The sequence below is a fragment of the Saimiri boliviensis genome, chromosome 1 (assembly GCF_048565385.1).
Source record: "Saimiri boliviensis isolate mSaiBol1 chromosome 1, mSaiBol1.pri, whole genome shotgun sequence".
In the NCBI taxonomy this organism is placed as follows: domain Eukaryota; kingdom Metazoa; phylum Chordata; class Mammalia; order Primates; family Cebidae; genus Saimiri; species Saimiri boliviensis.
Window position 1 is genome coordinate 68,854,460 of NC_133449.1, and position 24,215 is coordinate 68,878,674.

Here is a 24,215-nt window from a genome sequence, read left to right on the forward strand (position 1 = left end):
CAACCTCTCAGGCTTTACTTCGGATGAGTTTCAAACATTGTTTATGTACATTTACGTGTGTGTTTCCTTGGGTCTCTTCTGGTTGCAAAGAGACCCAGGCTTGCAAAACAAGTTCTGAGCGAGCTTAAGTATTTTGTTCTTGCAGATAGTAATGGAATGTACCAGCCTCCTGATGCCAGATCTGACAACAGATGACATCTAAACCCAGTGGGTTCTCTGGGAGCACGTGAAGTGGGGTGGAGTCTGAATGGGGGTAAAAGTGACTGGGGAGGGTTCAGGCTGGTGGGTAGATTGATTAAATTTCATCCAGAAAGGACATATGAGGCCGAGTTCTATTTTCTCCTTTCCATTTTCTTTACTTAAGCAGTAACAATGACATGTCAGCCTCAGTCCGGGTTTACCACCTTCCTGATAGGAAAGGGACTGTTAAAAGCACATGAAGACTGCAATCAGCCTATCTTACTCTTAGGGTTTCTGAAGGAATGTGGAGAGTTGCCTTTAAACTATTTCAAGAAGGAAAGAGAATATGCTGTCCTGAGTGAAAAAGAGGAAATTGGACCAGCTCACTGCTTCTCAATCTTGGATGCCTATTACAATCACCTGGGGAGCCTTTATGAGTCCAGTGCCCAGACTTCATTTCAGAGCAATTAAACAGAACCTTTGGGGTGGGACCGTGAAAGCTCCCCAGGTGATAACAACGTGCAAGCAGATGGAAAACCAGTGGAGTCCATGCTCTGATCTCCGAATTCCCTTACCTTTCTGGGTTTGGAATTCATAATCTAGGAACAGAAGGTCTGAAGATGGGAAGGATTTCTTTACAACTCAATGAGGCTTAATATTTAGATTTAAGGTAGACTAGTTATTCCCCAGTTGTGTCAATCGGTGTTCTACGGAGAAATACAGAAAAGGGACGGCTTAGTGGTCAAGTCGGTATAGAAATATTGCTTAGAACCCCAGACTCTCAGGGTGAGAGGTACTCTGAAGTTTGTCTGGTTCCTTATCTTACTGGTTCTTAAAGGATAATCCCCAGACCAGCAGCAGCAGTTTCACCTGGGAGTTTGTCAGAAATGTGAAATCCCAGGCTCCAATCCAGAACTTCTGAATCGGAAACTCTAAGCATGGGTTCAGCAAGCTGTGCTTTAACAAACCTTCTAGGTGATTCTGAGGCTTAAGTTTGAGAAGCATTGATCTGCTCTAGGAACCCCCTACTATGTCCTGGCCCAGTGGTTAATCCGTTTTATCCATATTTGGTAACATGAGTTACCTGGAACGTTAGTCTCTGGGGCAGCCCGCTGCGTTGTTGAAACCTGCATTCTTCAATTTTTCCTGATGAAATTGGTTTCACTGTTGTTTCTACCTGTGGGGCTTGCTCACTTCATTGGGATAGCCCAGAGTAAATCCAAGTCACTTTCTATTAATACAACCACTTCAAGGCATTTAAGATAATTTTCTAGTACTTCTAGTTTAATACAACATATATGGCCCATAGCTTCCAAAGGAACCTTTCCCAAACCTGCACTAAAATACTCAGGAGGATACAGAAAAGGTGACAAATTCACATTACCATCAGAAGCAGACAGAGGGGCTAGAAGAAAATTTTTGTGAAAATTTATGTTCTCCTGAAGTAGGGGAGACCGCTCTAAATTTGAAACCAAAGGCAGAAATCCTAAATACTTATAGATTTGACTATAAAATTATAGATAACTTCAATGCATTTTAAAAAAGTTAAAAGGTAAATGGCAAACTAGAAAAAACTTTGGATATATGTTATGTGGTTAGACTTTAAATGTCATAAGCATTAATAAGTACCATGTCATAAGTACCATGCATGCACAGGATCGGACACTTAGTAGACTTTCAAAACATTTCATTAATGTATGAATGAAGATGGGTTAATCAAATGATCATATGAAACCAACACTAAAATATCCAGTGGAAAAATGAGACAAGTCAAACCAATTGACAAATGAGAAAATAAACTTAAATTGTTCTACCTCAGTAATAATAAAAAACTATGTTCACTCAGTAGAGAGGATGGGAAAGGCATTCCAAGCAGAGAAATCTAGCAAAGGCACAGAAATGTCCTGGCATGTTCAGGGCATGGCCAGCAATTAATTCCACGTGCTCAGAGCCTATTGGGAGGTGATGAGGGAACCTGGGGTAAGCAGCGGATGATATGGAAAGGCATGCCTTTCTAAATCAAGCGAAGGATTCTGGGTTTTCCAACAGTTTTTGCAAGTCTGAAGTGGAGGCATGGTGTGTTGAGGTTTGATTTTACAAGGAGCACTGTGGTGGCTATATACTGGGAGCAGGGGACACCACATGCTTCATAAACTTTAAAAGCCTTAGAATCAGATGTGCTACTGCTTTCTATTTAGGTGGTTTCCTTTGGCACTTTCTTTTTTATGATGGCCCAAGCATTTCCGGGTGGGCTACAAGGAGCAGTGGGACCATGAACTCACTGCAGGCAGAAAGAGGGATATGGATGATGGCAGATGGAAAATATTCATGCTCCCTGCTGCCATTTCTGACCCGGTGCTTGGATGGCTCTGAGGAGGTGGGTGCCAATCTCAAGGGAGGGCGGTGGCTCTGGACTCTGACTCCCCGAACCCCTGCTCTGTGCTGGGTCTGGAGGCCTTTCAGCAGCCTCAGAGGCGCTGTTGGTGGGCTTGTGTCTGCATCTAGAGGGCTGGGGTGGAGTATCTGGGGGGAAGATGAAGGAGGCAGGAACTGAGGAGGAAAATCTGCCAGGTTTCTGTGAGGTCAACATGTGTTTGAAGCAACTTAGAATGTAACCGAGAATGCAATTAGGTGATTTTTGTTTTTGTTTTGTTTTAAAGGAAAAATTCAGAACCTGTGACTCTTGTTCATGAGCACATGCCTGGATGGAGTCATTTTGAGTTTATGGAAAATGTGGTTAGCTCCATAAATCAGTGCTGAAGAATTCTTACAGACTCACCACCATGCAAGCAATGCAGGTCTCTAGTGTGTCTCCTAAGGTTATGCAAAACAAAACAGAAATAGCATGTAGACAAAGCTACAATATTGCCCCCCACCCTTCCCCTGGAATTCTTTCTGGAGTAGCCATAGGCAGCTCTGAATTCTGGTTCTTACTTCATCTGTGACCTTTCTTGTGTAACTCCATGTGTACATCATGTGGCTGTTGCCATAGCAACAAGGACACAATTTTCTGCATCTATTTCTCTCATGTATCTTATCACTTTAGCAAGACTTCCACAAACGAAGGGTACTTAAAAGTAAACAGGATAATTATAATTTGTGACAGTGATGACAGTATGTTCAAATGTATCCAAATTCTTAAGCTTCTTGTATTGCAAATCTATTACTTTGCATGGCTAGAGAATAAAAGTTCAAGGTAGCATTGTGTTTCTCAAAAATGTTTCTCACATGAACATCTTCAGCTGTTAATATAAACTTTCATTCAGAATTGGTAAATAAGAGATTCAATTTCGGTGTGATTCAGATTCAATTTAGGTGTGATTCATTAGAGGAAGTTCCATTTATTTTCATTCCATTGTTCTTGGCTTTACGTAACCAGCCTTTTGCTCTCAAATGGCATTGATTCTTCTGTCTTATAAATGATAATATTTCTTTCTGTCCAACCTCTTTCCTATAACCCTCCCACTTCTTAGGTTGACCCAGTTTATGAATTTGTTTCTGGCAAACTGGTCTATGGAAAATGGAATGCTAATGTATTTTAGTGGAGATGTTTTTCAATTGCTCTGAAAAAAAAAATGGGATCATACAGTGTATCAGCAGGTTCTATCACAAAAAATAGTACTGCTGAACCTTAGTTTAGGTATCTTATTATTATTTTTTTCTTAATCTGTTAGAGGAGTCTCATGCATGCTAAAGATTTCTTCATTTCCCATAGAAAGCAGATATATATTTTATAAGACCAAACACTTCCCCGAGTACTAACTTTATGATCTATGTTCATTTCTCCTAACTGCAGCATTTTAATTTAAAATTTGGCATAAAAATTTGGTCTTGTTGACTGTCACAGACAAAAGCTCAAATTTCATCTGCGATCAGGGCCAAGTCAACCCAGCATTTATATGAGCTAGTTTCACGTTTTTACTTGCCTGCCGCCCTAGTCACAACAAGAACAGCTAATTGGGCAGTGGCTCACATAAGCTATGAAACTTTAGACCAAACCTCCTCAGCCACAAACCACCCACTGTCACCAGGTGCGAGGGGAGGAGGTGGCAGGGCCTGTCTTTGGGCTGTGCTCTAATGTTAGTTGTGTCATGCTGGAGAGTCAGCAGAGCACACATACCAACTGCGATATGGCTTGAAGTTCCGCATCCACCATCCCCAGACAGCAGAACAACACACAGCAAATAACCATAAGGATATCTGCCATCGACGGAACATTTCCTTTTTAAAAACAATTTTTATTTTTTTATTTTTTAAGACAGAGTCTCGTTCTGTTGCCCAGGCTGGAGTGCACTGGTGCAATCTCGGCTCACTGCAACCTCCACCTCCCTGGCTCAAGCAATTCTCCTGCCTCAGCCTCATGAGTAGCTGGGATTACAGGCATGTGCCACCACATCTGGCTAATTTCTGTATTTTTAGTAGAGATGGGGTTTCCCCATATTGGCTGAGCTGGTCTTGAACTCCTGACCTCAAGTGATCTATCCGCCTTGGCCTTCCAAAGTGCTGGGATTGCAGGTATGAACTATCACACCCGGCCTGATTGAGCATTTTCATGTGTTCAGCAGTGGGCCAAATGCTTTACAAACATTACCTTCTCCAACCAGTCACAGTAGGAAGTGGTCCGTGCCATCTACTTTATCAGGATGAAGTTCAGAGAGGTCAGGTAATTTGCCTGGAGTTTTCCAGCCAGGAAGGAAGGGTGGATCAAACCCAAGCCTGCTTGATTTGGAAAGAGTTCTAAATGAGATACTTTTATTTTGCTTTTGGATTAATGTGCCTGATTCCCAAAGAAGTGGCTGGAAGATGCAGGTTGCTGGTAGTTGAGGAAGAACTTGGTCCCAAGTTTTGGTCTGTAAAACTTGTGGAAGAGGGACTAGCTCTTACATAAACAAATAGCAATAGTGTTATTTCGGCAGAACTGAGGTTGTTTCCACTGTTACTTGTTACTTACATTTGAACTGGAACAAGCTTTTCAACATCTCTTGTCTTTTGGAGAATGCAATTAGGTGATTTTTTTGTTTTTGTTTGTTTTTCTTTCCTCATTTACAAAATGAAGCCGTGCGCTGGATGGTTTCTAAGGTCTCTGCTGGCTAGAGATGTTCCAAATTTAGCCTTGATGGTGCCTAGACAAATCCTCACCTGGGGTGAAAGATCCCTCTGTGGTCCTGGGCCAGCTGGGCCCAACACCTGCTGGGAAATGGTAGGGGTTTTCCGTGGCCCCTTCCTTGCCCTCACCCTGTCCCTGCAGTGCTGGCACTCTGTTCTGTGCCACTGGCTTGTGTGGTCGATGGCCAGCAGAATTCTCCACTGAAACGGCCCCACGTAGGGGACAGTCCTGCTTTATTCTCTCACTGTGCCTATACATTGAGAAGCTCAAGTTCTACAAAGTTAAACCCAGCATATTTCTGTCAAAATCCTTTTCAGAAAAGCAAATCAAAACTCAAGATCTTTTAATAACCAACATTTTGAAAATTGGCATCTGATTTGTCGCAACATGAAATAATAGCTGGATTTGTATATCTGGAGTTATTCTAACTCTGTTTTAGAATCCAAAGTTATTCTAGCTCTACAAAGAGGGGGAGAGAAAGACAGAGGTGGAGAGAGAGAGAGAGAGAGAGAGAGAGAGAGAGAGAGAGAGAGAGAAAGAGAGACCGATAGACACCATTAATGAATTAACCAGTCCTACCGTGTCTCCTGGCTGTGGACGCATCACAGAAACACGATCATATCCTTTCCTCAGTAGAACCCACAAGGCATCGAGTTTTCCCTGAAATAAAACAAATGCACCAAGATTACATATTGAAAGCAGACCTGGGGCTACACCCCTCTGTCCCGTAGGCACACAGAACTTCCTGGTGCTGCTTCAGTCAGGTGAACAACACAACATTGCTAATATGGTAGTGAGGGGATTACTGACTCTGCAGTCCCTTAGTTCAAAACTGGAGCTTTGCGAATGGAGGAGAAGAAGAGACATACACACAGAAGGCTCTGATGTTTGTGAAGGACACAGCCTGAGGTCTGAGTATAGCCCCACTTTTGCAAATATGACTTCATTCAAGATCTGGGCTTTTCTCCTTATTACATTTCTGGGAATATCCTGACACCACAAGTCAATCTTTCCCAATTCCACTAAAGTGTTTTCTTCCCACTTGGTACCCAGAGCTCATTAATGAAGACACTAATGACAAATTCTGGAAAATTACTGAACATAAGTGTCGACAGGGCAAGACCAATGAAAGGCCCCTGGAATGCACATCCCTGGCTGTCTGCTAGGCTCACTCAGTAGCTATAACTTGCTCAGAAGCCTAGGCTCGAGAGATGAATTACCAAGCATTACAGGGGACCAAAAACCACAAACCCTTTGGGGTTGTGTGTAATTGGCTAAAATGGAGAAGAGTAAGTATGTCAGTGCCAAGGCTTTCACAGCTGATGATAAAGAACACCTCTATAGGTGACTTTTATTTATATTCCCTGGAACCTGTGACTATGGTACCTTACATGGCAGAAAGTACTTTGCAGATGTGATTAATGATCTTAAGATGGGGAGAGTATCCTGAATTATCCAGTGGGCTCAATCTAATGACATGGGTCCTTCCTAGAGGACCCATGGTGGTTTTGGCAGATGAGTCAGATCTAGAGAAGGAGATGTGTGGACAGAAGCAGAGTCACAGTGACTGGGCGTGAGGACTCAGCCCAATGTTGCTGGCTTTGGAGATTGAGGGTGGCCATAAACCAGTGGGTGCGGGCAGCCTCTAGCATCTATAAAAGACAGGAAATAAATTCTCCTCTAGAGTCCCCAAAAGGAAAACAGCTCCGCCAACACCTTGATTTTAGCCCAGTGAGACCCGTTTTGGGCTTATGACATCTGTAACTGTAAGATAATAGATTTGTGTTGATTAAACCTTTAAGTTTGTGGTAGTTCATTACAGCAACAAGAGGAAACTAACACAGTCCTTCTCACTCCCTGATATATTCTATGTTAATTTTCTGATTGTCTGTCTATGCCCCCCGGAATGCCAGTTCCATGAAAGCAGTGGTATTGATGGTTTTGCTCACTTCTGTCTGCCTAGCCCTTAGGACAACATTCCCTGCTCAATATGTATTTGTCAGATGAATGAATGTTTCTAAGTGGTAGGTGCTTCCATGAGTGTCTTCTAAGTGAATTGTCCCAGCAGTCCCAGAGGGCTGTGGAGAGGAAAGGGAGGGTCAGAGAGATCAAGTAACTGGTCAGAGAGATCAAGTAACTTGCCAAAAGGCAGACGGTTTATAAACCAGAGAGTTGAGATTGGAACCCATGTCTGTCTAATTCCAAATCACATATGCTTTCTATTACACCAACTCCAGATTCTTCCTCATGCAGATCTTCTGGTGAGAACGCTTTAATTTAGATCCTTTAGAACTTAGGGTTTCTCAGCTGTAGGTTGCAACCCTTTGAGCCCTCATGAAATCAATTTCGTATAGGAGCAGAACGTTTAAGAAGTAGAAGAGAAAATATTAATTGCACATGGTGAGGATCTTGTGAAAAATTTATTTCAGTGAAATGTGTCTGGGTGTGTGTAAGACCATGTGTGCACAGATGTGTGGGCCTAAACTGAGCCAAAATGTAAAATGTATTTCATATTCAAGCCTTAGGAACATTTGAAAATTCTAATCTTACAGAGGTCTTTGAATGACAGTGCTGGGGAGGCTGGAGAAGTCTAAAGAGTTCAAGTTCCTGGACACAAAGCATTTATATAGGGGCAGTGTTAATTTAAGAATTATCTTGAAGATTTCATGTTCTGAAATTTTCTGGTGGGTTACATACACGTATAAAATTGCACTCTTCAGTCTTTATGAACTGCTGTTTGAGTTCTTGCGGGTTAAACTTTGTCTTGCCAAGTGTCGTGTTTCTCATCTATTTTGGCAAGGCATTTACAAAAGCCTTGAAAAATATTTTGAAATGATTTTAGAATGCTGGATAGCACTGCTGCTGTGTGCAGGATAGTTTTCTGTATTAAGCCGTTTCAATCATCAGCTCTCTATTTTTCTTGAAGGTTCTTTTGGATAAGCATTTATATTTTAGGATATAAGCAGGTGGGTTTCCTGGACGAATGCCTCTTTTTCTCCTTCCCCATTTTTTTCAGAGGGGGAGGGCTCCCAGCATTTGCCTTTGTAAATCAGCCCACCCACAGAGCTGTGTGTGCTAGTCACCCAACTCTGTGACAAAAAAGTGCACTGAGGTGGGGCTGAAAGAACACTTGGCTCTTGAAGAAACGTATTAATTAGCGCAGCAGAAATTTAAAGTTACATGCATAGCAAAAGAGCAGAAACCACCTAGATGTATCATACCAGGAGAATGAGTAGTAAATGATGTTTCTTTGCGGCAACAGTTCACCCTATGGTGTAGTGTTTAAGCACAAAGTGATTGGAGCCAGCCTGCCCCAGTTTGTACTCTGGGTCTCCTTCTCACCAGCTCTACAGGTTGGATGAGTTGTGTCATCTCCCTAAGTCTTACTTTTCTCATCTTTAAAGTAGAGATAAATAATACTGTCTACTCTAGAAACTTGCTGTAAGAGTTTAAATATTGAAGTTAGGTACTTGTCTCATAGAAGGTATTCATTAAATGTTACCCATGATCATAGTAAAGTCATTAAAATGATCATTTGGGAGACTCTGTAGAAAGATGGAAAAGAGTGTAATACGGAGTGTAGGAATCCAATAATTTGAACTTTGTAAGCAAGCATCTGCCCATCTTCTATTCTGTGCTCCTCCAAGCCTATTTTCCTCTTACCCCCAAGCCACAGTTTTATTCTTTCTGCCCCAATCATGCCATTCAAATTGCTCGTGCTAAGGCCACCCATAGCATCCTGACTGCCAAATGCCTTAACACTCATTTCACTTGGTTCTCTGGGGAGATTCCTGTGCTGGGCCTCCCCTCTGCACACTCTCCCTCGGCTTCTGTGCCACCAGCCTCCACCTGCTCCCTCTGACCTCTCTGCTGAGTCTTCGCAGCTTCTTCTGCTCCTTCTCCATCTGCCGGCACGTGACATGGTGGTCTTTATTTGGCACCTCTCTGCTCATCTCTCAGCTGAGTGCTCTCATCTAGTCTCATGGGTCCAACTGCCACCTATCTGCTGGCGACTCACAAATTCTATCCTTAGCCCAGTCCTCTCTTGAGCTCTAGATCTGGGGATCCATTTACCTATTGAATCTTAATTGTAATGTGGATGTATCACAGGTATTGAAAACTCAAACATCACAAATTGAACTAACTCTTCTCCCCATACCTGCTCCTCCTTTTGCACACCCTGCCTTGATTCATGGCACCACCGTCTATCCTGATGGGCATGCTGGGTATCAAGGAATCATTCTAACCTCCCTCCTCTCTGCCACCTGCTCATGTCCAATGCCAACCGTGTCTCATGGATGTTCTCTCTGCAGCAGCTCTGCTGCCACCTCTTCCCATCCACCCCTGACCCACCACCTCCACAGCTCCTGCCTGGGCCCAGGCCCTCATCATCTGTCACTCATTCTGTGAATAGTTTCCTGATTGGCTTTTCATCTCCAGGGTCTCTCTCCTCTCTCCTATTGATTAATGAAAAATTTTATTGCTAGCTCAAACGGATGCCATGCAGTCAATAAAATGAACCATGAAACATCTTACTAGCAGTGTGAGTTTCGGCAAGTTACCTAACCTCTCTGTACCTTGGTTTTCCATTTGTGGTTTCTACTGCTCTGGGTATCTATTTACTCATGGAAAAGTAGTTTCTACTTTCAAGGACTGTTATCAATAACAAAGGCATTAGTGAATGAAAAGTGCTGCCCGACTTGCAGGGCGTGCTTGATCTGGGTGAGCTGTTGTCATTGGGCTCTCCTGGCCAAGGTGAGATTAGCTAGTTTCAGGTGTATCCTCAGCATTCTGAGTTCTGGTTGTCCCACAAATGAACCCAAAGTCTCCAGTCTGTGGCATAGAAAACTAGGCAATGAATCAGTCAACCAACCAATCAATCAATCAATCAATCAACACAACCTATCACCTCTTTCTACTCTTTCAACAGGTAGTTTTTATGCAAGAGTTTGAGGAAAACAGTTTGTATCTAAGAATTAAACTTTAGAAAAACAATGTTTACAACCAAAATGAGGATAAAAAAATAACTCTCAAAAGTCAAGGAGCAGTGCATGACAAGGGCTCTTGGAGCCTTGCTTTTTCTGAATGTAGGCAGAAGTCTGTCATTTAAAGACTGTAGCAGTGTGCTCATTAATAACAACCCTTTGGGGCCAGATGTGCCACAGAAGAATCTTCTAAACAGTCTCTGGGCTTCATCTAAGGTCTTGGAGGATCCTTCTCAGTTGCCTCCACTTTATCTGTCTCAGACTCGGGTGCCCGGCTGCACAAGCCTCTCCACAGCATGCATTTAAGACACTGGTCCTCACTCCCCAGCAAAATGCACAACTGCTTCTGTGAAGCTAAGGCAAAGATTTCTCAATGAGCCTCAAGTCCTGTGCCAGATTGTATTAACTGACATTTATGAATAGCTTTCTTTCATTTGAAGTTGACAAATTTTGACTATAAAATGAGAAATTTATCAGTTCCAGGCTCCTGAACTGTATCTTAGCCACAGACAATATCTTCTAATTCACAAAGGCTTAGTGGAAGTTCTATGTAAACGCTAGCTTCGGTTTCTTTCTAAACAATGAGACTGTGCTGGGAATGATTATACAGCCAGCATTCATAGCACTCTGGAGGTAGAGGGCGGGGTGTGGTAGCTCATGCCTATAATCCCAGCACTTTGAGAGGCTGAGGTAAGAGGATCACTTGAGACCAGCTTGGACAACATAGTGAAACTCCCATCTTTACAAAAAATAAGAAAATAGCTGGGTGTGATTGCTTATACCTCCCAGCTACTTGGGAGACTGAGGTGGAAGGATCCCTTGAACTTAGGAGTTTGATTCTACAGTAAGTTATATGATTGCACCACTGCACTCCAGCCTGGGTGACAGAACAAGACCCTCTAAAACAAACAAACAAACAAACAAACAAACAAACAAACAAACAAAACCAAAGCACCCTGGGCCATCAGCTTTTGTGGTGGGGTTTTCTTTTTTTTCTTTTTCTTTTTGCCAAGCAGCAGTTGAATCTTTTCTTCTGGTTTGTCTGCCTTAGCCAGTTGGAAGATAGAGATTGAGAATTTTGGGAGTAGTTCAACTTATAAGGCCATTATAAACTGACACCTGACTTTTTATACTTTGAAATACATGGTAGGCCAGGAATGGTGGCTCACGCCTGTAATCCCAGCACTTTGGGAGGTTGAGGCGGGCAGATCAAAAGGTCAAGAGATCGAGAACTTCCTGGCCAACTTGGGGAAACTCCGTCTCTACTCAAAAAATACAAAAATTAGCTGGGTTATCTGGGTGTGGTAGCAAGCGCCTGTAGTCCCAGCTACTCAGGAGGCTGAGGCAGGAGAATTGCTTGAACCTGGGAGGTGGAGGTTGCAGTGAGCTGAGATCTCACCACCGCACTCCAGCCTGGTGACAGAGCAAGATGCCGTCTCAAAAAAGGAAGTAACATGGTAAATAGTGTGACCCTGGCTTTCTCTCAAAGGAAATAATTTATTTAATTTATAACTTTGGAAACTTTCCGTACACACAGACACACACACACTCACAGGGTAAGTTTTGTTGTGCTTTATCTTTTGGTTTTTAAGAAAATTTTGCCCATATAGCTGGGCATGACTTCATTTGTCTGAAATGGTCAGCCCCAATTTAATGAGAAGCACGGGGTATTGTAAATCCAGGGGTGAAAACCAAGCAAAGGAAAATGCAGGCCAAATATCAGGGAAAATTTCCTGATCATGAGTCTGGAATGAGGAAGGGGGGAGGTGTGGTCGGTGTGGTCAGTGGCTTAAATTAGATGGGGTGGAGAAGAGCCCACTGTGGACTTCTTCCCTCCATGTGTTCTCTCTGGGTTTGCTTGGCAGATGTGCTCACCTGCTTCTCAAAAACTCCCTTTCATGGGAACCAATGAGTCTAATGCAATGCAACAATAAGTATGTGATTCTGGCTCCTTTCACTGGGGAGCCAGGAGTCTTTCCAATACCTGCTGAGAGGTGGTGTGAGGTGGAGCTGTTCTCCTTGCTTATAGTGGAGACAGAAGGCAGGCAGCGGGTGGATGGGTCACTTTCCCTGATCTGCCAGCCCCCATTCATTCTCTGCCTGCCTTCTCCATGCCTTGGGAGCCTGCCTCTATATCACCTAGCTGCCCTTTGGTCTTGGTCTGTAAAGAGTCAGAGGGTCAAGATTTTTGGATTTTCAGGCCAAGGGGCAACATTATATAGATACTTATATAACCATTAAAAAAATGTAAAAACCATTCTTTGTTTGCAGGTCCTATAAAAACAGGTGGTGGGGTGGATTTAGATTGTCGACTAAAGAAACAGTTCCTGTTGAGTAGTCTCTTTGCAGGGTGCGGCTGTTTCCAGAACCCAGTAACACCATTTCCCCACATGCTCTTTAGGTATAACAGCTCTTGCTGTTGCCAGCTCCTGGGTGCCTCACCATCCCTGTGGGTTCCCTTAGCTCTGCCTACACTTCTGTTAGTTCACTTCTTTTCAGTGTGCTTTCTGCCTCCTATCAGGACCATGGCGAGTTCAGGGAGAGAGTTCAGGAAAGGGAAGCACAGTTTATGGTACCACATAAGGCTAAATGTTTTGTCCAAGGCCGAGCAAATGTCCTTAGGCATTCTGGCTAGCATGGGACTCCTTGTGGATTATACATCTTGTAAAAGAGTATGAAACCTGAGATTCCAGAAGCAAGCCTGCCTTATTTCTGGACAAAGAGCACACATGATTACTTTTGAATTTCTTTCTATGCTTCCATCCTCCTTATTGCACCTAAAACAACCTCTCTTTCTCTTTCTCCTCACAGAGATAGCATGAAGAATGTCACTTTCCTGGACAGAGTATACCAAAATGGTTTGTGTGTTTTGACTGGCTGGATGCTCCGGGGAGTGGTTTCATAATTATGGCTCATGCCTCAGCTCTTTAATAAGAGATGCGCCAGGTACAGCACTGTTTACTCGGGATTCAAAGCATACCTGGTGCCTGCAGGGGGTCAAATCTGGTGGAGAGAAGGCTCATAAACATGAGTAATCACACCAACGGCTATGTATGCATTTCCTCTACAGTAGAAGGAGCTGAGTAAGCATTAGCTGTTCCACCAGGCAAAGGGAGGATTCACACTCTGAGAGTCTTAATGAGGGAGTCCTGCTGAGGAGCTCTGTGAGTCCACTGGTATCCTAGGTCATTTCCATCTGGCCTTTTAGCTGACTCCAAGACACTCAGATCCCCAACCACTTAACATTAATTCAGCAGTTGTACTTGTGGCAAAAATGGACCCAGTGTGAACTTTAATATGGATCTCCTTGCTGAGATGCCTGAAAAATCTCTGCAGTGCAATCATGCTCTCTTTGCCTATTTTAACAATCCAGGCACCACAGTTCCTGCCCTCTAAGAACTTCCTATGGAATGCTGGCTGGAACCTTTGGTGACAACTTTTTTTTTTTTTTTTTTTGACAGAGTCTTGCCCTGTCACCCAGGCAATGGCGTGATCTTGGCTCACTGTAACCTCAGCCTCCTGGATTCAAACGATTCTCCTGCCTTGGCCTCCCATGCAGCTGAGATTACAGGCACCTGCCACCAAGCTCAGCTAATTTTTGCATTTTTAGTAGAGATAGTGTTTCACCATGTTGACCAGTCTGATCTCGAACTCCTTACTTCGTGATCTGACTGCCTCTGACTCCCAAAGTGCTGGGATTACAGTCATAAGCCACTGTGCCTGGCAGGTGACAACTTCTTAACTGAGCTTGTTAACACCCAGATGGCTAGGCCCCACTTTCAGAGCTTTTGATTTAGTAGATCTTGGATAGAGCCCAAGAATGAGCATTTCTTTTTTTTTCTTTTTTCTTGAGATGGAGTTTCGCTCTTGTTACCCAGGCTGGAGTGCAATGGCGCGATCTCGGCTCACCGCAACCTCCGCCTCCTGGGTTCAGGCAATTCTCCTGCCTCAGCCTCCTGAGTATTACAGGCACGCGCCACCATGCCCAGCTAATTTTTTTGTATTTTTAGTAGAGACGGGGTTTCACCATGTTGACCAGGATGGTCTCGATCTCTTGACCTCGTGATCCACCTGCCTGGGCCTCCCAAAGTGCTGGAATTACAGGCGTGAGCCACCGTGCCCGGCCAAGAATGAGCATTTCTAACAAGTTCTTGGGTGATGCTGATGCTGCTGGTCCAGGGACCACCTTTGAGAGCCAGTGCTTTAATACAGAGACTAAGAGGAAGCTCAAGAGCCAGGACTGTGGATGAAGTGATAATTGGAGCAATAGAGGCGTATCGCTCAGGGAGTCTGGGAGTGAAATTAGAAAAGGGAGGCAATGTGAACAAAAGGAGTGTCACTTGAGGGGAAAAAGTGGGCTGGTGGTGAGAGCCAGTGTGCTTTTGGAACCTTTTGTGAGATTCTGAGTTGACCTGGGAATCTGTATTTTTTAAAGCACTCCCAGGTGGTTCTGACACTCACTCAGATTTGAAATTCTCTGTATATTCAACATCCTACAGTGCCTGGCACACAGTAGCTGCACAACACTCATTGAATTGATGCTATTTCAAAGTGGGTGTTGGGAGTGCTTAATGTGTTAGCCCATGTAGTTATTTATCCCATCAAATTCAGTCCCAAACCACCACTTAATAGAGAGTGTTCAAACAGAATTAATGTTCTCTCAACGTCCAAGATTACAGAAACAAAAACCTGGCTGTAACCAAAGATGTGGTGTTAGTCACAAGGTACAGATTCCTGAGGAAGGCATAACAGAAAATCCCCTTTCTTCTTCATGGCTGAGAATCCACTTGGCTCCTTCCTGTCTGCACATGCATGCACGCCACTGCATGTTCTTCATTAGAAAATAATTAGAAGCAAACAGCTGTTAGTCAAGCGAGTGCATTTTGTCCACATCTTTCCAGAGTTCAAGCCATTACCCTAGGGGGCAGGCTTATCCTAAAAAAAGAATCTCACTGCTTTAAACACGGCAAACCAAAATAGAAATGCGTGGCAATTCAGGTGAGCCTGAGCTAGCTCAGCTGAGGAAACCAGTAACATTTCGCTACACTGCCTGAAATGCTACTTCTTTTGATTTTGGAGGAGAAAAGCTGCTCCAAAATTAGCAAATTAACTCAGTAAATGATGAAAATAATCTTTGTTGCCATGGAAGAGGGCTAAGGCCGTATGTGTGTGTGTGTGTGTGTGTGTGTGTGTGTGTGTGTGTGTGTGTTTATGTATGGATGGTGATGGGAGCTGGCTCTATTGAGTCTTTCACTTGAGGTCTTAGAATTGGCTCAGTTTTGTTTGCAGCATGAAACTGGAGTCTGTAGCCCTGAGTTGGGGGCCTTGGGTTCCAGACCTCAGCAGGACAAGGACTTTGCCTTTCTCAGTAGGAGATCAGAGAGTGGGGACAGATTACGTCTAGAGTCTTTTCAGCTGTAATTTCCCAGTGCTCTCTGACAAGTGGCATAATGCAGATATTTATGGGCAAGGCTAAAGAGTGAAGATGTTAGCTGAATCATGTCAATTCAAAACCATTTGCACAAGGAAAGAATAGAAAAGAGGCCTTCAGGCTGGGCACGGTGGCTCAGGCCTGTAATCCTAGCACTTTGGGAGGCTGAGGTAGGCAGATTGCTTTAGCTCCGGAGTGCAAGACAAGCCTGAGCAACATGACGAAACCCTGTCTCTCAAGAAAACAAAAAAACAAAAAACCCCACAAAAATTAGCTGGGTGTGGTGGTGCATGCCTGTAGTCCTAGCTACTTGGGGGGCTGAGGCCAGGAGTTTGACTTGAGCCTGGGAGGTTGAGGCTGCAGTGAGCAGAGATCACAGCACCCCCTTCCAGCCTGGGTGACAAAGTGACCCTGTCTCAAAAAACAAACAAACAAATAAAAAAGAGGCCTTTAGGAAGCATTAACTGCCTCCTATGGCTTACACTTTCCAATAAACCAAAGAGGATTTTAAGCTCTGGAGGTGTGAAGGAAAGAGAGATGGTGGAGAAAAAAGATTTGCTCACAACCAGGAAGAGTGAGTCCTAGATCCATGGCCAACAAGATTTGCTGGTGAGCCCTGAAACAATGGCAGGAGGATCAAATAAAAGGGAATGGGCTTATGTTATGGCCAAAGGAGTAGAGATTAGCATCAAGGAGAATGCTGCTATTTTTCTTAGATCGTAGATTGTCTACTAAGTGAAGTTATGAGATGCTATGGAAATTTATGGTCACTCTCTGCAGTTACTACCCAAATTACTTGACTCATAGTCCATGCTTATTCTACTACTTTGCCATGGTGATTATTTTTTTCTTTGTGGTCTATCACCCAGGCTGGAGTGCAGTGGCATCATCTCGGCTCACTGCAACCTCCACCTCCTGGGTTCCAGTGATTCTCCTGCCTCAGCCTCCTGAATAGCTGGTATTACAGGTATGTGCCACCACACCTCGCTAATTTTTGTATTTTTAGTAGAGACAGCGTTTCACCTTGTTGGTCAGGCTGGTCCTGAACTCCTGACCTTGTGATCCACCTGCCTCAGCCTCCCAAAGTGCTGGGATTACAGGCATGAGCCACCGTGCCCGGCCCAATTTTTTAAAAAAATATGGAACACTTCATGAATTCGCATGTCATCCTTGCCCAGGGGTCATGCTAATCTCCGTATCGTTTCAATTTTAGTATATATGTTGCCGAAGTGAGCACCATGGTGATTTTTAAAAAGCCTAGTTTTCAACCCAGAGTAAGTGGAAATTGACAAAGTAATTACTTGTATTTTCAAGTCCATAATTTTAGATAATTGTTCCACTGTGATAAGCTGGATTTTGGGTTGGGATTTTATCATGTGGAAAGATTTTGATTCTTTACGATGTAAGTGTTTTATCAGAACTGACGATAGATCTTTGAGTAGAGAGAGAGAGACACACCTTGATTGGAGAGTACCACTTCCGGGGGGAAGAAGGCCGACGCATATTGTTGTTGAGATTTCGAGGCTCAGGGAATTCATATTCCTGCTCTGGCATCTTGACTCTTGCATTCTTTGCCTTTTCTAATTTAGCGCCTTCTTCTGTGGAGCCCTTTTCTCCCCAACGAACCTAAAATAAATAAAATACAGTGAAACAAAATGACAAAATATGCTGCCCCTCGAGAATGGGAATGACAACTACGTGAATGATTTGCAATGTGAGTGCTACCCAACGCTGGATTCCTTTGGGTTTTGAGGGCCAGGGAAGAGGGAAACTGTGGGAAAAGAGAAAAGGGGAGGACTGAAGGAACAGAGAGCGTGAGCCACAAGGATGGGTATTTAGGGAGGGATTGTCCAGGCAGCAGGCCCAGCACGTGCAAAGACCTTGCAGGTCCAGGTAAGAACTTTGCATTTTATTCCAGAGAGAAAAGAAATCACCAGGAGGTTTGAGCGGGTGTGTGACCTGCTCTGACTCATGGTGGGTAAGGCATGGGAGTGCACCGTTAAAAGCCTGTCCCCCACATTGCTCCATCTTTCTGCCTTAAGATCCATATTCCCGCCAGACCTCAAGCAGGTTTTCAGCAATTTGCTTTGGGTTTCTGACATTGAGTGGTCAGCATGGTCTATGGCCATACCGCCCTAAGCATGCCTGATTTCTAGAGGCTAAGTAGGGTCATGCCAGTTGGTACTTGGGTGGGAGTAGTTGGTACATAGGTAAGTGTACGTTAAGCTGTTCTCTTACCTCCATCCTTTTAATGCCTCCAACACCTCTCCCACCATAATAAGAGGCATCTACCGTTGGCCACTTTTTCTTAGGCAGACCATCGTCATCTTCTTCCTGCAGAGAAATTGTAGCACATGAAGGAAGCAGAACAGCATTGCTGTGTGGACCTGCCTACTATGGCCAGGTGATTAGGAGTAGAGCTTTTAGAGTCAGACTGTCTGGATGCAATCCCAGGGCTACTGTTTCCTGAGACCTTGGGCCAGTCACTGAAACCACCTCAGCTTGTTTTCCTGATGTGTGGACTGGGGATGTAAGCAGTGCTACCTGGCATGTTTGTGGTACAGTCCTCTTCTCTTGTTCTCTTCTACAGGTCTGCTCTTTTATGGGAATTGCATCTGGCCCCACCTGTATGTGCTGATGATTGGGAATTTACATCTTCAGCCCAGATGCCTCTGAGCTCCAACTGCTCACTTGACATTGACATTATTCGGGGGGCTAAAAACCGTCTCAATCATACCATGGCAGAGAGTCCTAACCTCCCCACCCTAAATGTGCTCCTCCTGTAGTCTTCCCCACTGTCTCGAAGTCACTCTCTCTTCCTTACTGCCTTTCCCCTACTCATCCCCTACTCAACTTGCCAGCTAGTTCTGTTGCTGCTACTTAAAGATCTAAAATCTGTTGACTTCTCCATCCCCACCACTACCGCGCTGTGCCCACGCCCCCATGCACTTGCTTCTGGACCCCATGGTAGCTTCCCAACTGGCCTCGTGCTGCCTTCAGACTCACCTACGATCTGTTCTTCATAAAGCAGCAGAGCAAGCGCAAACGCCAGCCCTGCCTTGTGTGTTCTGGCCTTGGCTCACCTTTCTAGACTTCTTTCTTCTAACGGCCCCTCCTCCTGAGCTCCAGCCTGCCTGCCCTCTCTCTGTTCCTCCAATACTCTGAAAAAATTCCTGCCTTGGGGCGCACAGTGTCCCCTTGTCCAGGAATGTACCTTCCGCACACCATCTTCTGATAGATGGATTTTCATATCGCTCCTCAGAGAAGCCTCCCCTGGAGAATTTCTTCTAAAGTAGCTGCAGTCTCTCCATCCCATCAATCTGTTTTATTTTTAGTTAAGGATCTCGTCATGGCTCGATATTTACTTAATATGTGTCTCTCCACACTAGAACGCATGTTCCACAGAGGCTTCTGTTTATTTGTCATGCTTACAATTGTATTTCCAGTTTTTAGAATAGGACTACTTAGTATGTGGTGGGTGCCCAAGAATTATCTGTTGAATTTACAAATAAGTTAAATGAGGCAACTCAAATAAAGCAGTTAACTCAGTGTCTTCAACTTAGCTCAGTGACAAGAAGTTAGAGTTTATATTTTTTAAGATGAAGAAAGAAGACAAGAGGAACTTGTGACTTTATGGATAGAAAAACGGAGGAGAGGTAGCAACTACTCTTCAGCTTGCCGCTGTAATTATTCTTGTTGTAGGGAGAAAAATATCACCATTTACAGCCGTGGATGGATTATAAGGAAGTGGCATGATTTCCCTCCTGGGTAGAGAAAGGAAGCTGGAAAAGGGTTGATTTGGCAGAGGAATGAGCTGGAGAGAGACATTGCTCACAGTGCCAAAGTCTGCTTCTCACAGCCTTGTTTTGGTGGCATTTGGGTGAAGTCCTATGCAGGGCACCACTGTGTGGGATGGGGGACCCTGTGCAAGAGGCAAGGTACAAAGAAGCAAAGACAGGGGAGGTCAGGACAAAAGGCGACAAGACAAAGCAGGAACATGCTGGGACATTAAGACTCCCTGAGTTACATGGTGTGCTTGGGATGGGTAGGCTTCATTAAAATGATTTTTAAAAAATTGAATACAACTTAAAGGACAGAGAGATCATAGCAGACTAGGACGTACGACATTCCGACAGCTGACGCTTGGGTCTCTGTCTCTCTCTCTCACTTGGTTGCTCTCTCTCAGATTCTGCTGACCCTTGTATTCTAAGTGCAAAGTAGATGCTCAATAAACACATTGCATTCATGATAACACACCATTGAATTTATGCAGCCTTTCCCATGCTATGTGCCAGTCACTCTTCTAAGTGCTTTACGTGTATTGTTAATCCTTTAATCTTGCAACCAGCCAGGAAGGTATGTGATGCTATTATTCTTGTTTTAGAGAACAAGAGTAGAGAGGCTGAATGACTCAGGTCAGCAGCTTGCATGTGGCAGAGTTGGGTCTGAACTCACGCAACCTCATTCTCGTTTGATTGTTTCTCAGTCTGGATTTTATTCTTTTGTGGTTTGCTTTTCCAGTCGTTTGATGGCAACAAATACATGCTCATTTTTGACTTCTCACTCCTTGTACCTGCTAATTTTGATGATTTTTTTTTTTTTTTTTTTTTTTTTTTTTTTTTTTTTTTTTTTTTTTTTTAGAAAGAGTCTCCCTCTCTCACCCAGGCTGGAGTGCAGCCTGAACCACCCCAGCTCAAGCAATTCTCTCACCTCAGCTTCCCTGAGTAGCTGGGACTACAGTCGCACAATGCCCAGCTAATTTTTCTATTTTCTGTAGATATGGGGTTTTGCCACGTTGCCCAGCCTGCTTACAAACTCCTGGGCTCAAGTGATTCTCCCACCCCAGCCTCGCAATGTGCTGGGAATACAGGCATGAGACACTGTACCTGGCCTTAATTTTGATAATTTACAACTGCAAAATATGACAAAATAAAGTTCCCAACACAATAAAGTATTATAGTTCATATTATTTTACCTTATAATTTCAGAGGTTTCTTTCACCTTAGGATGTGAAAGCAGGAATCTTATATATCCTATATGTGGTTAAACTTTACACTGGAGGTGGATATGTGTTTCTGTGTGTCTGTGAACATAGATACACAAAATATGGCTCTGAAAGCCTGGGCATTCCTGGTCTGGGCAGTTTTCCAAAGGAGGTAACAGAAATTCTATCCCTTAAAACTGAACAGAGCAGCACTACGAACGTTAAGAAACTCCAAGAACTAAGCCGCTTTATTCAACAGAGGACTGAACTAAGTTCATTGGCCTCCTAATTTTTTTAGGAGCTCATCTATTTAAGCCTTTTCACTGCACAGAAGAGGAGTCAGATCTAGAGAAATGAAGTGACTCCTGAAGGTGAAGTTCTGGTGTGGTTTTCTGATGCCTTGCCCAGGGATTTCCCCGCCTCTGTATTTTACGAAAAGAACTGAAAGAAGACTTTACAATTGGCTTTCTGTAATTAGCAACCCCCTGAGTACTGAGGATATAGTAAGACGCACGAAGCCGGTTTCCGCCGCTTTCCAGGCTCCCTTGCACACCCGGGCAAGGCTCCCTCTAGTCCCGGGTCCTCCCTCTACTCCCTGATCCCGCCCTCTAGTCCCTGGCCCCTCCCTCTAGTCTCTGGCTCCTCCCTCTGGTCACTGGGCTGGGGATGGAGACGTCGTCACCCCCTTGCACATGGGCAGGACCGGGCCTTCTCGAAACAGGAAATGCTTAGGGCTTGGGCAATCTCCATAAGCTGCTGCGCCACCGAGCCCCGTCGCTTAATCCCCTGACCGAAGCAGGCCTGCCAAGCTCAGACAACAGCACCAGGCAGCACAAAGGCCCAGGGGCAGACGGATGGGAGAGTCAGAGTTTCCCCTGCAGTTAGCACGGATCTGTTTACACATTCTGGAGACAGGAGGGTTTTGCAATCCCCAGGAAGAGAAGGGAATCTTTGATGTGTCTTTTCATTTGGCCAAAAATGGATGGAGTAGAATCCCAGCCCCTCAGCAAGGCCACCGAGAAATTCAGCAGCACCGAAGGGTGGATTTTTACATCTCATTAAATCATAAAGGCTCCTACACTGCCCTTGGAGGATGGTAGCAGGGAGGGAGAAAACCACCAATACAGAAATCCTCCGTGTAAGGTGGCTTTCTCCTAGTAAACAAAACCAGACAAAAACCTTGCTGTCCTCTATGGTGACTGGAGGATGAGACTGGATGGTCCCAGTTGCTTTGGATGAGAAATCAGGGGATCAGGGGCTTGTGGGCAATGAGAAGATGAGCAGAACAGAGTGGGGCCAGGAGACCAGCAGACTGCCACAACGCCCTGAGTGGTGGGCGTGGCAGGTGGCAAAGAAGGGGCCCTTTACTATTCCATCAGGGGTTGTCGGCTGCACTCTACTTTTAAACCTCCGGTAAAATTTGCTGCGCAGTTGGATTTGTGCCAGTGCTGCTAGATCGTGTCTAGCAAACCAAGAAGATGAGATAACATGGCAGAAGCGAGGAGTAGGAGTCAGTGGTGCCTGGGAGAAACCGCAGGGATTGGGGGAGGGAGGCTGGTTTCCCATCAAGGGAAGTTGTGTTTAAATCTGAAAGGATGTGGTGGCTCCAGACGTCCAGCTGGCTGGAGCTTGGGGAACACAAATGGCAGCACATTCCTCAGATGGTAGAGGCCCCTTCTGACCTGCGTGTCCTCAGGCAGACCTGGGTGTGCCTGCAGGCACAGTCCTGCTCGAGGAATAAACAGCTGTAGAGGATGAAGTCTGTGAATTCACTTGGCCTGTAATTGGATTAGCCCTGTGCTGTCCTCAGATCCTGAACTTTTCCCATCTTTCCCAGTCATGCCAGGCTTTCGTGCAGCTCCATGCTTCAACATACAGGCCTCCACAGGCCTGGAAAGCCCTTCGCCCATTTCTTCTACCCATCCCTTAATGTTGTTTAAGGGTAACCTATTCTGCGAAGAACTCCCGGATTCCCCAGAGAATGCAATCCTCCCTCCTCATGTTTCCACAACTCCTTCCACTCACTCAACAAATGTTTAACTGTTAGTTATTAAGCAAAGCAGAGGGTAGAAGGGATGAATTTTCAGATTCTGGGGCTGCCTCACTCCTGCATGTAGACGGTTCACAGAACAACTCCACAGACTTGATGTGAATAGCGCCCCCTGGAGTTGTGCGTAGGGTGGGCCTCTCAGACTCATTTGACAAGTTCTTTAACATTCCTGCTTTTCTGGTATCCATTTCCTGGAAAAGCCATGTGGCCAGTTTGACCCAAAAAGGGCTCACAACTCCCAATTCACTGCAGGTTTCAACAGGAATGACCAATGAAAAGAAGCACATAACTGAAAAGCCCAAGGCAGTCGCTTTAAATCAGCTTTTAAATTAATTTTAAATGTCACTGAACTGCAGCACATCTTAAACTTACAAGCTCAACAAGGGCCTTTTATTTGTCAGCTCCTTCACTAATTCAAGCAACTATCATTGAGTCCCCATCGCCTGCCAGCACAGTGTTGTATTTTGAGAAAAAGAGAACTCAGCTGTCAACAACATTATTTTCATTTATAGAGGAGTAGGTTTTGTGAGGATGATGCCATAAATGAAAGGACTAAGGCTACAGAAACTCCTAGGTCTGGGAGGCTCTGAAGGGCAGAACTTAGAGTAGAACTGGCGGGACTGTCTCATCTGGTCTTCGGGGGTAAGTCAGGGAGATCCCCACAATATCAGTCTTGGAGGCAAACTAGGAGTGAACTGGCAAGTCAGAAAAATCCAGCGATACTTCTGTTTGTAAATACAAAAAATTCCGAAGGACTTAAGATTTCACTCTTCTGAGCTGCATTTGACGTGTCACGGCACCATTTATCTGTTTACATAAACAAAGTGACTAAAGACAACACAAGGATTGTCCCGTATTCTTCCACAAAGAATAAGGTGTTTATTTTCCTAGCAGCAATGTTCCCCCCCCCTTTTTTTTAAACATAGAATACTGAATTTTGGGCCTTTTCTAGGACTTCTGTTTAGAGTGTATGTGTGTGTGAATGTGTTCGTGTGTGTGTGTGAGAGAGAGAGAGAGAGAGAGAGAGAGAAAGAGAGAGAGAGAGAGAGAGAGAGAGAGAGAGAGAGAGAGAGAATGTGTATTTAATGATCACTGGCAAGAAGATGCCTGATAGGCTACTCTGGGTGTCTGTGTAGATGTGGCTGGAAGGATGCCAGGCCTGTTGGTATTAGGAGTTCAACTTATCTGGCCCTGTATAATTTCCCATAGTTCAGTTTTCCTATCTAAAAATTTCTTCCTACAGAGAAATTTCTTTGTTAGGATCAGTGAGCATAATAATAAATCTGAAAATAATTTCATCATTCGAATCCAGGTGCCTACTGTTCACTGGATGGGCATCAGTGCCTTCAACAGGCACTCCTCTCCCTTCAGATACAAAACACCAACCTACAGATGTCCCCATATTCACATCCTCTCTCACTCTCACCCGCTCACCAGTACATGTATGCTAACCCATGATTAAAACAAGACACATTCTT

At 44.4% G+C, this 24,215-nt stretch overlaps 1 protein-coding gene and 1 non-coding gene across 3 annotated transcripts in view; both read right to left on the bottom strand.

Moving 5' to 3' along the window:
* Positions 1-24,215, bottom strand: part of ANTXR1 (ANTXR cell adhesion molecule 1) — a 266,805-nt gene that overhangs the window by 50,650 nt on the left and 191,940 nt on the right. For both annotated transcript variants that reach the window (XM_003922664.4, XM_074398773.1), the window contains 3 exons: positions 17,942-18,037; positions 17,162-17,329; positions 5,867-5,947 (listed from right to left, as the gene is read on the bottom strand). In XM_003922664.4, coding sequence (XP_003922713.1) covers positions 5,867-5,947; positions 17,162-17,329; positions 17,942-18,037 — 345 coding nt within the window. The remainder of the gene's footprint in view (positions 1-5,866; positions 5,948-17,161; positions 17,330-17,941; positions 18,038-24,215) is intronic.
* LOC120362055 (U6 spliceosomal RNA) lies at positions 16,837-16,940 on the bottom strand. The gene has a single exon (XR_005578061.1). It is a non-coding gene; the product is annotated as a U6 spliceosomal RNA (small nuclear RNA).